At 43.5% G+C, this 14643-nt stretch overlaps 1 protein-coding gene across 4 annotated transcripts in view; it reads left to right on the top strand.

The window, feature by feature from the left end:
• DAAM2 (dishevelled associated activator of morphogenesis 2) overlaps positions 1-14643 on the top strand; it is a 153281-nt gene that overhangs the window by 120187 nt on the left and 18451 nt on the right. For all 4 annotated transcript variants that reach the window (XM_060189746.1, XM_016185878.2, XM_007517802.3 and 1 more), the window contains 6 exons: positions 1809-1875; positions 3460-3577; positions 5495-5633; positions 9059-9117; positions 9260-9444; positions 9824-10123. In XM_060189746.1, the coding sequence (XP_060045729.1) occupies positions 1809-1875; positions 3460-3577; positions 5495-5633; positions 9059-9117; positions 9260-9444; positions 9824-10123 (868 nt within the window). The remainder of the gene's footprint in view (positions 1-1808; positions 1876-3459; positions 3578-5494; positions 5634-9058; positions 9118-9259; positions 9445-9823; positions 10124-14643) is intronic.

A 14643-nucleotide genomic window follows, 5' to 3' on the forward strand; every position in this document is an offset into this window, starting at 1 on the left:
GAAGGTTGACAGCTCTCGGATGTCTTACCAGTGTCCCTGCTGTTCTTTCTGCCCTTCTACTGTCTCACTTCTGATGTTAATGGATAACTGAACTGGGTAGTCCACAACCATTACACAGTTATTTATGGGGGTACATACTTAGAAACTTGTGTGTATTTGGGTGGGGAGGTGTTCTTTGTTTTTATTTGTTTGTTTGTTTTAATACTGATTGGTAGGGGCCAAGAATGCTAAGTGTCCTGCTGTGCAGTTCATTTCTTTTATTTTTTTAGTGTTTATTTATAAAATGGAAACACTGACAAGACCATAGGATAAGAGGGGTGAAATTCCACTCAGTTGCTGCCACTGGAACTCCATATCCCATTCCATCCCCTGGTAGCTTTCCTATTCTTTAATCCTCTGGAAGTATAGACCCAGGGTCATTATGGGGTGCAGAAGGTAGAAGGTCTGGCTTCTGTAATTGCTTCCCCACTGAACATGGGTGTTGACAGGTTGATCCATACTCCCAGCCTATCTCTTTCTATCCCTAGTGAGGCAGGGATTTGGTGAAGTGGGGCTCCAGGACACATAGTGGGGTCACCTGCCCTGGGAAGACCAGTTGGCATCATGGTATCATCTGGAACCCGATGGCTGAAAAAGAGTTAAGATAGAAAGCAGAGCAAATTGTTGACTAATCATGAACTTAAAGGCAAGAATATTGTGGAGATTTGGGGTCTCCATTTTGGAAAAAGCTAATAAGTCTATTTTAGGTATATCCAAGGGGCCCATGACCCAACTAGTTTTGCCTGCGCCTGACATCTAATATGTAGGTGACCTAAGCTTCAGTTCTTTTTAACACAGAAATGTCTCACCCCTGAAGCATCCCCAAATTAAGACTTTTGCTGATCAGAGAACATACAAATTCTCCTGGGTCTCCAGATAGCCCCTTCACTATAGAGTCTTTTATTAACAACAAGTCTTCAGGGCATGAGGACAGATTCATTTGAGGTGGAGTGATGGAGGTGGATGGGATAGAATATGAGAGGTTGACTTTGAGGGGTGACATGGGAACAGTATAATACTTGGGGGAAGTAAATATAGGACTGTACTCCTTGACTGAGGTAAAATTTACCCACTCCCCCCAGGAGTCAATTGACAGTGTCTGGAGATATTTTTGGTTTTGGAAACTCAAGAGAGGGGACTGGGTGGTGGCACGCCTGGTTAAGTGCGCATATCACCATGCTCAAGGACCTGGGTTCGAGCCCTGACTCCCCATCTTCAGAAGGAACACTTCATGAGCGTGAAGCAGGCTGCATGTGCCCAACTTTCTTTCTCCCTCTCTGTCTCCCCTCTACTCTCAATTTCTCTCTGTCCTACCAAAGAAAAATAGAAAGAAAGAGGAGAAATGGCCACTGGGAATGGTGGATTCATAGTATAGAAACACTGATCCCCGCAATAACCCTGGTGGCAAAATAATAATAAAGAAAAGAAAAGGAGAAACTCAAGGGACAGGTTGCATAGTGGGGTGAGGTCAGAGGTGCTGCTGACCCTCCTGCAACTCATAGATTAGTCCTCCACCACCAAGGACAACCTAGTCAAATGTCAGGAGTGCTAAAGCTGAGAAAGCCTGATCTGAGGTGCTGGGGTCCTATGTTGGCCTTCCTGAGGGAGGGGCATGGGTCTACAGACAGGTGGGGTCTTTCTGGTTTTGCTTTGGTATAACTTGAGTGAAGCTCTTAGATTGAGTAGGTGAAGATCTAGAAGGGGCTACTAACCCTGGAACAGGATGCTTGGCTACTTATCTACTCTCTCTGCTCCCCTATCCCATCTAGGCATTTAGACTTCTTCGAGATGGTTCGGAATGAGGATGACCTGGAGCTAGCAAGGAGGTTTGACATGGTGAGCAGCCTCTGTGTGTGTGTGTGTGGGGGGGGGGGGGGGGGCGGGGTGGTGGTGGTGGTAGTAGTAATGGTGTTGACTGCAGTGAGAACCAAGGTCGCCTCACAACCACTTCTGAAAATCCTGTGTTCTAGCAGGTCTAATGTTGACTGAATTCTTTGCTAAGTGCTCCTTTCCCATGCCACCCATGGCCAGGGCCCATTTGTGGAGTCCTGATAGTATGTTATCCCTGGTGGGTCTCACATGGTTTACCTTCCCTATGGGATTCCCTTTTGGGCAGCACCTGGCAAAGCCCCTAGGAGAACACACATTCAAAGGAAAGACAGTTCTTACACATGCATAGTCTCAAATGCCTCTTCTATACTATATTTTTGTTAATATTTATTAAGTATTTTTCATTTCACAGAACAGAGAAATTAAAAAGGAGAGGGAAATAGAGAGCAAGAGAGAAATGTACATCATTGCTTCACCACTCTTGAAACTTCTCTCCTGTAGGTGGGAACTAGGTGCTTGAACATGGGTCCTTATATATGGTAATATGCCCTCAACCAGCTATACCACTACCCAGCTCCTCTCCTATGCTATTTTCTTCTACCTTCCAGCAACTTCCTAACTCATTTCTCTTTATCAGTTACCAAATCCTGATTAACCAACCAAATCTTGTTTTCATTTTAGCGTTAGTAACCCTGTAAGCATACCACTTTGCTCCTTAAATATTGTTTTATAAAATTCCTATCCATAGGGGCTGGGTGGTGGTGCACCTGGTTGAGTGTACATGTTACAATGTGCGAGGACCCGGGTTCGAGGCCCCAGTCCCCACCTTCAGGGGGAAAGTTTTGCAAGTAGTGAAGCAGTGTTGCAGGTGTCTGTCTGTCTCTCCCTATCTCCCCCTACCCTCTAGATTTCTGGTTGTCTCTATCCAATAAATAAATAAAGATAATTAAAAAAAAACCCTGTCCAGATAAAGATAATTAAAAATATATATCTGTCCAGATAGAAACCTACTTTGGGATAGGTCTTTAATCATCAAGCACCCTCCCATTATATTCTCAAGAGAACCCTTGGTTTACTATAGATAAATAAAATTAAGTTAGGAGTGGTAAGCAGTTTGCCTGTTGTAGCTTAAACAGAGATTGGATTTGGGATTTGAAGCCAGACTGTAGGCCTGTGTTCCTGCTTCCTTCCCTTAGCTTGTATCAGTTTCTCTCAACCAGGAGCAATTTTCTCCCAGCAGCCCCTGGATGTATTTTCTGTGTCTGAAGACATTTTCACTTGTCACAACTGGTGTGAAGAGAAGACCACTGACATCCGATGGACATAGACTAGGGGTGCTGCTATAATATCCCATAATGAATAGGACAGTGCCCCACAACAAAGAAGCCCCAAGTTCAAAAAGCCAGTTGTGTCAAGGTTGATAAATCCCAGTTTATATAGTCCCCTCCTCCTTTTATAAGCCTGGACCAGAGGTAGCGGAGGAATATTCTCTTGGGAAATGGGACTTAGTGAATGGAAACACGGTCTTCCCTTCCTGTCTTCCTCTGCTGCCTTTCCTGTTCCCAGTCACTGTACCTACCCCTTCCCCAGGTCCACATCGACACTAAGAGCGCTTCCCAGATGTTTGAGCTGATCCACAAGAAGCTGAAGCACACAGAGGCCTACCCCTGCCTGCTGTCTGTCCTGCACCACTGCCTACAGATGCCCTGTGAGTAGTCCATACTTCCTGCTTTCCTCAGTCATCCTGAGCCCTGACCTACGATAGCTTAAGTTAAAGCATAGGACCTCCCAGGGATGGTGAGTTTCTCCCTGTCTCCCTCTGGACTCCAGCCCCTGATCTTTCCTCCTTCTTTGAGGTCAGAATTTCCACTACCACTCAAGGGAGAAGCTTGGAACCTGACCCTGAGCCCAACTTACAATATTGCTATTGCTGTAAATAGAACAGCTGGGACTGACAGTTTATGACAGCAGAATGAGCAGTCTTCTTGGGAAATGCCAAAAGGAAGTCTTGTGCTTAGGGGAATAGCACAGGTGTGAAATTGGTGTGCCCTTTTTAAAAAGGCTTTATCAGCTTCTCCATCTCTACTTTCCTGACTCCTACCTTGACACCATTGCCCTTGCCTTTCCTTATGAATTCCAAATGTCAGCATGTGCAGGAGCAGCTACTAAACTCTTAAGATCCAGGTGTACACTGTGACTGAATGAATTATACGTAATTACTAATAGCTACCCCAGCATGCCATTTGAAGTTAGCTTTTTTAAGTCCCTCATAAAATAAGATATTTTCAAAACGAGCGTGACCACCATACTGTCCAACCTAGACAGATCCTCTTTAGATAGTGGCACTGGTAATTGTGGTGATGTGACAACTATAATTTATTGTGCACCAGCTATGGGCCAGGTGTGATGTGAGGCCCCCTAGCAGACCTGAAACTCAAAGTTGAATTAAGGAGTGGAGATAGTCTCTAATTTGTAGTTCATGCATTTGAGGATTTTTGAATCTTGACATACAATGAAATTGTGTTTGTGTGTGTGTGTGTATTTATTTAGGGATAGGGCTTTAGACAAAACCCTTATGCCCCTGTGGGTCATTCACCTGGCTTTATTCTCCTTTCCTGGATGAAAGGTAGGTGGAGAACCATACCATTTGTGGTGTGTGTGCTGGTAGAACTTTGGGAAGTAAAATAGACACAGAAAATTGGGCTGTGGATTTTTCACAAAAACTCAGTCCTGATGGTCTTTATGGGAAGTCATGGCCTGTTATATCCCCAGAAGTTTCTGTGTTTGGTTCCCCCTTGTGTAATATAAATGGGTCCCTCTACACTACCTCAGATGATACTTTGCAGACTTGGCCTTCTAAGGCCTATAGGATTCAGAATTTGGTTTTGATGGCAAGATCATTCCAGTTGATAATTCTTAGTGATCAAAAAAAAAAGGCTTGGGATCAAGAACTGAGGAATAGGAGCATACAACTGTCATGTGAGAAGAACGCCCATGTTCAACTAGAATGTGATTAGAGGGCATGAGAATAAAGCCTTATGATGCCAGGCACAACACATGGTGCCTAAGCCTTCCAAGTTCAAGGTTAGCTTCACCCAGGAATCAGCCTGGATTCCATTACCACTTCTTCAATACATGCTGATTCCCTCTCAGTGTAAACCTGTAATTAGTTTCCATTCCTTTTTCTCAACAGAATGATAACAGAGATAGTCCTAAAACCCTTTCTTTTCAAAAAATTTCCCTGGAGACTTCATTATTCAGCCTGTAATATTTTGAAGCACATTTATTTTCTTTAAAGTGCTTTTTGCAGATAATGTAAAAAGCAATTTGCATTCCTAAGGTATTAGATGCTCAGGGTACCAACAGGGAAGAAAGGCATATAGGAAACATTTTAAGAAGTAAAGAAATATGTTGAGAGGGTTGAACCTTCGTAGAAGGTCAGTTAAAGGTGATCAAAAATATTCAAATGTGTGTTTCTCCATCTTCAGCAACTATAGTGCTTTCCCCATCAGAATGGGGGACTTGCCAAAGGTAGATCACCCTATTGGACCCAGGTGGGGACTTGAGAGCATAGGTCCAGGGGATTCCCAGCCTCAGTAAAGATGTGATGCCTGTTGTTCCTTAGACAAGCGGAATGGTGGCTACTTCCAGCAGTGGCAACTCCTAGACCGCATCCTTCAGCAGATCGTCCTGCAGGATGAGAGGGGAATGGACCCTGACTTGGCTCCCTTGGAGAACTTCAATGTCAAGAACATCATCAATATGTGAGCAGTGGTCAGCCTTCACCTGTCTTCCTCCTCCTTCCCTAGATATTTTTTGCACAGTATAACTTCAGTTTCTTCTCTCAAACCAGCCTCCCTCAAATGAGTCTTGAGAAGCATTGTCCAATAGAGCTGTCTGGGGTTGTGGAATGGTCCCATATCCACACATGTCATTGTGGAGCCAGATGTTGAGACATTGTGGAGCCCTTGACATATAGCTAGTGTGATTAGAAACTGCATCTTAGATTTTATTTATTAAGTTAAATAAAATGTACTTATTGTCATTGTTGAGGTTTCATCATTCTAAGATGACTGTCAGATAGAGATGAAGAGATGGCGACAGAGAGAGAAAGATACCACAATACCAAAGCTTCCTCTGGTGCAGTGGGGGCTGGGCTCTAATATAGGCTGTGTACATGACAAAGCAGGTGCTCTCTCCAGATGAGTTATCTTGCTGATCCACTTAAAAAATAACCGATTATGTTTATTCTGTTGTTTAAGTGATATGAGAGTGTTTCATATGAGAGAGCAAGTGAGAGAGAGACAGAGAGAGAAGCAAGATCACCAGGCATTGAATTGTGAGTCTCAGTCATGAGAGTCCTATGCTGTAGCAACTGAGATATTTCTCCAGCTGCATGCTTTACTTTTTAAAAAATATTTATTTATATATTTATTCCCTTTTGTTGCCCTTGTTGTTTTATTGTTGTAGTTATTATTGTTGTCGTCGTTGGTGGATAGGACAGAGAGAAATGGAGAGAGGAGGGGAAGACAGAGGGGGAGAGAAAGATAGACACCTGCAGACCTACTTCACTGCCTGTGAAGAGACTCCCCTGCAGGTGGGGAGCTGGGGACTTGAAATGGGATCCTTAATGCCAGTCCTTGTGCTTTGCACCACCTGCGCTTAACCCGCTGTGCTACAGCCCGACTCCCATGCTTTACTTTTTTAAAATCAGATTTCAATAGTCATATGATACCTGAGGAGGTACTAACTTTCAGTGATCCACTACTTGGAGTATATAGAGGAGGCGTTAGCAAACTATGGCCTACAGGCTAGTTCCAATCTCTCATCTTTTTTGTGCATGACCTATGAACCATGACATTTTTATATTTTATTTTATTTCATTGGGGGTGTTGTCTGGGATCAAATGCTGGGATTCATGACTGCAAATATGTGTTCTACCAGTAGAATACATTCCTAGATCCACATTTCTTTAAATTTTTATTTATAAAATAAAAACACTGACAAGACCATAGGTTAAGAGGGGTACAATTCCTACCACCAGAACTCCATATCCCATCCCCTCCCCTGATAGCTTTCCTATTCTTTATCCTTCTGGGAGTATGAACCCAAGGTCATTGTGGGCTGCAGAAGGTAGAAGGCCTGGCTTCTGTGATTGCTTCCCCGCTGAATATGGGCGTTGATTGGTCAATCCATACTCCCAGCCTGTCTCTTTCCATAGTGGGGTGGGGCTCTGGGGAAGTGAGGCTCCAGGACACATTGGTGAGGTCATTTGCCCAGGGAAGTCTGGTTGTCTATGCACATTTTTTTACATTTTAAATTTTAGGACCAAGAGCACTGGATTGTCTTGTAGATGTTAACCTCAGTAATAGCCCTGGTGGCTGATTAAAAAAAAAAAATTCAGAAAGTTCACCTGGATAGTGTGCCTGCTTGTCATGTGCACCACCCAGGTTCAAGCCTGGTTTCTGCTGCATTGGAGGAAGCCTTGGTGTTGTAGTTCCCCTCTCCATCTGTCTGTTTCTGTCTTTCTCTTTCTACCTGAAAAAGCCTAGCATGGTGAAACGCCAACAACAAAAAGAAAACATATATAGTTAAAGAAGTGTGGCTGAGCCAGTTTTTATGTATGAAGCTAATTTTGTTTCTTTGTGGTTAGGACTTTCAGTGGAACTATGTTCTGCCTCTGTGAACCAAACACAAGAACATACAACATAGACTGTGTATGGCAGGTGTTTTTTTAAAGACATTTACACTGGCCCTTACAGAGCCTGCCTGCCCTTGATACAAAGTATGGCCATTTGACTATGGGTTGTTGGACAAGAATGTCAGTTTATGCTTTTCTAGTTTTGACTAAGTGCTGAGAAACAGAATGAAGTATAAAGTCAGATTCACCAATAATCAGATTGTATGTTAACACACAGAGTTTTAGTTTTGTGTTTTTACTTCTCTTTCAGTATGATTTTGTGAGATGCTCATATGCAGATAAATTGGCTCTCAATGATTTATTGCATGCATTGCAGAGCAAACTAGAAAATGGCTGTTGAATTATTTGTGTTACTCTTTTCATTTGTACAACTTTTCATTTGTTCAGCAGTTAATTTTGATGTAGTCAAAATCCTAACTGGCATGTTAGACAAATGTAGCTACTAATCAAAATACATCTTTATTTTTATTTCCTACCAATTCTTGATACTAGTAGGGAAGGTTTCCTTCTGTCAGAGTTTGATTTTTTCTCAGTTTTAGTAAAGCATTTGCTTTTTCTTGGGCAATGAGAGGCCTAAGGACATATTATGTTACCAATATAGTCTCAAGTCTTTAATGACAAAACTAGCTATAGGAGTGAATCAATATTCTGGGTTTAATCCCTCTTCTTGCTGGAGTGGGGAAGCTGCAATAGGAAGGTGTGTGTGTGTGTGTGTGTGTGTGTATGTGTGTGTGTGTGTGTAAAAATGGTCAATTACTTAGTTCTCTTTTTCTTCTAATCTTTATACCCCTTACCCATTTTGCCACTATCTAACCCACTTCTGACCCCCCCTCCCACCAACACACACTTGGCTATAAGCAGCAAGGTGTCAGAAAGAAGAAAGAGAAAATATCTTTCTTCATCAGCTAAGCAGGCTTCCTGCTCTCTGGGTTTGGCACGTGGGTAAAGATGAGCATGTATTCCTAGCATCTTCATAAGTCCTTGTTGGGTTTCTCTATATAAGGTCCCTGGCTATGTGCATTTTATTTTCCCAGAGCTATCTGCTACCATATGTTCCATCCATCCCCAACCCATAGGCAATCCAATGTACACAGACATGTAATGGAAATAAGTTTTCTCCTGGGTGGACTTCTTGGACGGGTAGGATCAATATTTTGATTTGTCTGATGTGAAAATAAAGTTTTATAAAAAAGAAAAAATAATTATACAACTGAAGAGAGTCTGAGATCTAGCCTTAGTTCTCCCATTAAAGAGCTTTGACTGATACAAAAAGGGATTGAATTATAAGGCATCTAGTGACTCTTTCATCTCTCCCAACCCACAAAGAGACACTTAATGGGCAGTTTAGCAGAGGCAAGGGGCAGGGGGAATTAAAACTCCAGCTTACTTGTTGTGGCTGGGAAGATTGGAGACCTCAGTGTGCTGGTGTGGAGAACAGGGAATTTGTGAACCAACAATTCACGGGCCCTTCCCTCTGTCCCTATCTAGGCTCATCAATGAAAATGAAGTGAAACAGTGGAGAGAGCAGGCAGAGAAGTTCCGGAAAGGTGAGGGGCTCTGCTTAAACCTACTACATGCCTCCCCAATCATACCCTGCTCTGCTTTAGACCCATTTTCTCATTGGAGGAGACACACATAATATCTACTTCCTCCCCTCCCATTCTGTTCCCTATCCCAACCCCATGTCAGAACACATGGAGCTGGTGAGCAGGCTGGAGAAGAAGGAGCGAGAGTGTGAAACTAAGACATTGGAGAAGGAAGAGATGATGCGGACGCTGAACAAGATGAAGGACAAGCTGGCCCGAGAGTCCCAGGAGCTGCGCCAAGCTCGGGGACAGGTGGCAGAGCTGGTAGCCCAACTCAATGAGATCTCAGTATGTGACATCTTCCTCTCCTCTTATGTAGGTAGCTGAGCTGAGACTCTGTGCTTTAGGATATGGCAGGAAGAGCAGGTAGGGGGAGGCCCCAGGGACCTCAGTTCAGAATAGGGGAGCCTCTGAGGCTGTAAACACTGCATTATTGTGTTCATTAGAAGTTGAGTTCCCCTTTCTCTGGGTGACATTCTCTTGGGAAGCACATCTCATGTTGTGCAGGTGTGATAATGGGGTAGAGGGGGTAAATATGTGTGAGAAGTGAGAGCAGGGCTTGGGGTCTAGAACAGAGGAAAAATAGAATAAGAAAAGAAATAGAAGTGGGGGACCTGAATGGCATCCTTGATGATAATGTTGTTTTTTGATTTCTGTCTCCCTACAGACAGGACCTGTATCTTCCCCGTCTCCCCCTGGGGGCCCACTTTTCTTGTCTTCCTCCATGACAACCAGTGACCTGCCTCCACCCCCACCCCCTCTACCGTTTGCCTGCTGCCCCCCTCCTCCGCCACCACCTCTCCCACCCAGTGGGCTTCCTTCTCCCCCAGGTGCTCCACCTTGCTTTGGCTTGGGCCTGACCCTCCCTTCAGACCCCTTCCCCAGCAATGATACCCCACTCAGGAAGAAGTGTGTCCCTCAGCCTTCCCACCCTTTGAAGTCCTTCAACTGGGTCAAGCTGAGTGAGGTGAGTAACAGGAGATTGGCAATTCTGTACTCCCATAGTTCCCATGGACTGGTTGGCATTGTTTATGTACTTCTGCCTTGGCTGCTCTTCCTGTGGTAGGGGTTAAAGCAGTGGGTGCAGAAACTGGGGCTTCTGGTGCCAGGTAACTCACTGTGCACTCAGAAGAACACTTGTACTGGGTATTCACATTGATGAAGGGATTTGTGTGTGTTGCATGCTAATGGGATAATATAGAAATCAGGAACCACAGGTATGCTTTCTAGGCAAGACAAAGCTGGGGCTAGGATAGAGTCAGCTTGAGGAAAAGTATGATAGATATTGACAAGGGTGTTGGACTATGGTCTAGAGATGGTAAAGATCAGGGCACTGTGTGCAAAAGACTGAACTGATGAGGTTATCACAGGGGGTAATAACAAGGAGATGTATGTCAAGTTGTAGCCCTTTTGACATCCTCTCATATTGGCTATTTTTCTAGACTTTTCAGCAGTGAGAGGCCTTATTGAAAATTATCCATTGATAACTGTCGATGCAAGGCCATGTGGGAAGTTGACTCCCCTTACTGAACTCTCATGAGTGTAGAGATGCATTACACTTGTAGTAATTGAAATGCAGTTCCAAGACTAGGTCAGGACTTGCCCTCTTGTTCTATGCCATGTCCCATTAAGAGGATCAAGAGCTGTGTCCCCAGGTTAAACACATGCCAGCTAACAGAGTTAGCCTGAACCACAATTACATGTCAACAACAGTCATGTACAAATCAGTTTGGAATTGGAACTAATGAGTGCCCTCAGACCATGTTACATAGGCCTGTTGGGAGTAACTCTGGGGACATTCATAGTAGTAGCATTGTGTTTGAGCTCCAGTGAGTCCTAATGGAGATTCAAGTAGGAAGAGATTCAGGACTACTAAATAGAAATTCAGTTATTTGTTAGGTTCATGCTCTTAATAGTAAACCAGATAGCTAGTCTGAGATCTTTTTGGGTAAAACTGTTTGTTGGGCATTATGATAGATAATAGGAAAAGATGAGAAATAACATTGTCCTGTATCATTTAGGTAGGATCTAGCAAATTAGGAATTGTATTCAAGGAAACACTGAGAGTTCCTGGGGGGTGAGGCAGGGGTAGATAGCATAAGGGGTATGCAAAGAGACTCTCATGCCTGAAGCTCCAAAGCCCCAGGTTCAGTCCCTTGGCACTACCATAAACCAGAGCTGATCAGTCCTCTGGTACAAAATATATATATTAATAAATTCCTGGGGATGGATAATGGATATATGGAGAGTTTAACTTTTAACCAAGTCAGGTTTTGCTCTATGATCTGCATTTGTCTGACTGAGATTTGCTCATCTCTGACATGTAGAGATGCTGTTATGATCGCTCAGATTCCTCCTACCTCCTAATTTATTATGCTGTAGGAAAACAGAAGCATAAATACAACCCTGTCCTAGCCTCTTATCCAGCTGAGAACATCACCCATCTGAGTTTTTAACATTTTTGGGCCACCTGTTAGCAGTAATTTGAAGCAATATTGGTGAAGTTTGTGACAACTGTGAGGCACAACTGTGTCCTGGGGCTGCTTCTCTGTGGTCATTGTCACAAAGGAAGCCAGGAAGGCTAACTACTAAGAGCTCATAAATAGCTCCCCAGATCAAAAGGTTATTGGTCTTCATTAGAAATAAAATTTTAACACATGATTGTGTTAAAAATAGAAATAGAATTTTCTTTCTCCTGTACTTACAACTTATAATTTAAAGGTTTTAAAACTGTAATGAAAAGTAGATAAGGCTCGTCAGCAATTAATGAGGATAGATGAAGCAGCTAGTATTCTTTATTGCATTTTCATCACATAGAGCTTTGTGCTTAGGATTTTCCCTGGGGTCCAGTAACAATAAAGTCTGTATAAATGCCTCAAAGATGCTGTGCAGGGCAGATTTCATTTCCAGAATAGAAAGTTTGGGTTTGATGAGTTGAGCAACAGACAACATATGCAGGAATTTCAGGCACTTCTCAGCAGGGTAAGGGTGGGGGTGGGCGGCCAGGCGGTGGTGCACCCAGTTAAGCACACACAGTCTGAAGTGTAAGGACCTGGACAAGGATTTGAGTTCGAGCCCCCAACTCCGCACCTATAGAGGGGATGCTACACAAGCAGGGAAGCATATCTGCAGGTGTCTGTCACTCTCTATCGCCCCTCCTTCTCAATTTCTCTCTGTCCTATATAATAATAATAATAATAATAATAATAATAATAATAATAATACCAGTATTTGTGAACCTAGAATCACACTCCCAAGCTTTTGACTGACTGTATGGCTATGAGCTGGTTATGGTCAGGTCACTCTGGTTAAATTGTAACTAGGTTTTTTTTTTCTGTAATAAATGGTGTTAATAACAAAATCCATATCAAAGGAACAAAGTGAGCATTGATCTAAGACAAGTAAAGAATTTGTAACAGTGTCTGATGTATATTAAAATATTAGACTACTGTTAGTGGCACTGACACTCAGTCCTGACTTTAGATGACTAAGTGAAGCATCACTAATTCTCAGTTTCCTTTTATATGAAGTAGGAAAGAACAGTACTTTTTCATCTGTTAAGAAGCCCAGGTGATAATGAAACAGAATGTGAGCTGGCTCTGTCTATCTGACTCCAAAGAGGGAAACCTAATGAAATGTGTTTTTAAGACAGATTTCCCTGACATATAAAAGCTGTTTCTAGAAATCAGACTGGAGGTGGTGAGGTCCTGACCTGAGTAGTATACAAATTAAATGTGAGAATGATTATCCAAAGTGGGCACACAGACTTGATGAAATTTAGAACAGGGGAACTTATTCTTCTCTAGCTCTAGACCTTAGGTATATTTCCACAAAGAACTCTATTTCCTTCTGGCAATTTATAGGTCTGGATAAGTGTTCTGGATAACAGGAGAGAGAGTCTGGCTGTTCAGTCTCTTCTCTCACGGGAAATTCTTCCCTGTGTACAATATCCTAATTCTCATTCCTGCCCTTTCCTTTTTGTTCTGGCCTCCCCAGGAATAAAGTAGTGGGAAGTTTACCTGCCAGGGCCTTCTCACTCCCAACATCCACTCCAGGGCTAGACTGAGGTGGGGAATCACTTACAATTCCCTGCCTTCACTATCTTTCTGTTTCTCATATACCCTTCTCCAGGAATTTGCTCTTCTCCATAGTCCCCTTATCTACTCCACAGTACTCATGTGTACACACACACACATACACACACACACACACACACACACACACACACACACACTAGCTGCTTCTGCCATGAAAAGATTGTGTTTTTGTTGGGGTTGGCTCTTTGCCTATATCCCTAGCTGCTCCAAGATTTCTAGTCTGCCATTCTACAAGAGGGTCCCTAGCTTTAGGAAGGCCACAGGAATGCCCCCTGCCTCCTGCTCTGACCTAGTCTTCCCTTTCCAGAGTTTAAGAAAATAAAGCTAAGTGAAAGGTATGTTTCTCTCTCTAAGCCTTACTGAGGGGGAGATGGCAAGGGAGGAGGAGACAGTAGTGGCAATCACTCTGCAGGCAGATAAAGGTGGGGGTATTCTGTCTAATCACTGCAAAGCTCTAAATGGGGTGAGAATTCCTAGGAGGGGAGGGGAAGCAGCTGGGACAGAGACTCTACTCACTGTCCTTTGAGTCATTATCAGTTGTTCTATGGCCAGGAGGGCATTCTTGACTGGGCTAACAACTCCTCACATCTCTAGAGAGGGGTTTCAAGGCAAGAGAAGTAGGGGTAATAACTCAGTTGAGATACCTTGGGGATGTATCCACCTCAATCATAAAGAAGGGTACTCCCCTGAATCTCACTCATAGGTGATTGTGACAGGTCTGCTAGCCTGAGCTGTCACTATAAGAGCCAATATGTCCCAGATTTTGGCTTTTGCTTACTCTTTGGGAATCTGAGAAAGAAGGAAGAAGACCCCTAGGAGGGAAAATGGCTATCCCAGATGCAGGAGATGCAGCCTTTGCAGGAGCTTAGTGTGATCATGATTCCTGCTGGTGACTCTAGCCCATGGAGGAGAGTTGGCTCTGCAAAGTTCCTTGTGAGCAATGGTTTTATGTCTCTTCTGGAAAGAGTGTGATGCTCCCCTCTTTTTATAATACCTATTTATTTGAGAGAGAACCAGAGCATATGCCAGTGACCAAACTCCAGAACTCCAGATCTCATGCTTGAGAATCCCCCCCTTTTTTTTCCTTCAGGGTTATCACTGGGGCTCAGTGCTGGCACTATAAATCCACTGCTCCTGGTGGCCTTTTTTCCATTTTATTGGACAGAACAGAGAGAATTTGAGAGAGGAGGGGGAGACAGAGAGTGAGAGAGAATGATAGACACTGCAGACCTGCTTCACCACTTGTGAAGCTTCCTTCCTGCAGGTGGGAAGACTGGGGGTCGAACTCAGATCCTTATGTGAGTCCTTGCACTTAGTACTCTGTGTGCTTAACTGGGTGTACCACTGCTCAGCCCCTGAGAATCTGTTGTTTAATCCATTGAACCACCAC

The sequence above is a fragment of the Erinaceus europaeus genome, chromosome 4 (genome assembly GCF_950295315.1).
Source record: "Erinaceus europaeus chromosome 4, mEriEur2.1, whole genome shotgun sequence".
Lineage (NCBI taxonomy): Eukaryota > Metazoa > Chordata > Mammalia > Eulipotyphla > Erinaceidae > Erinaceus > Erinaceus europaeus.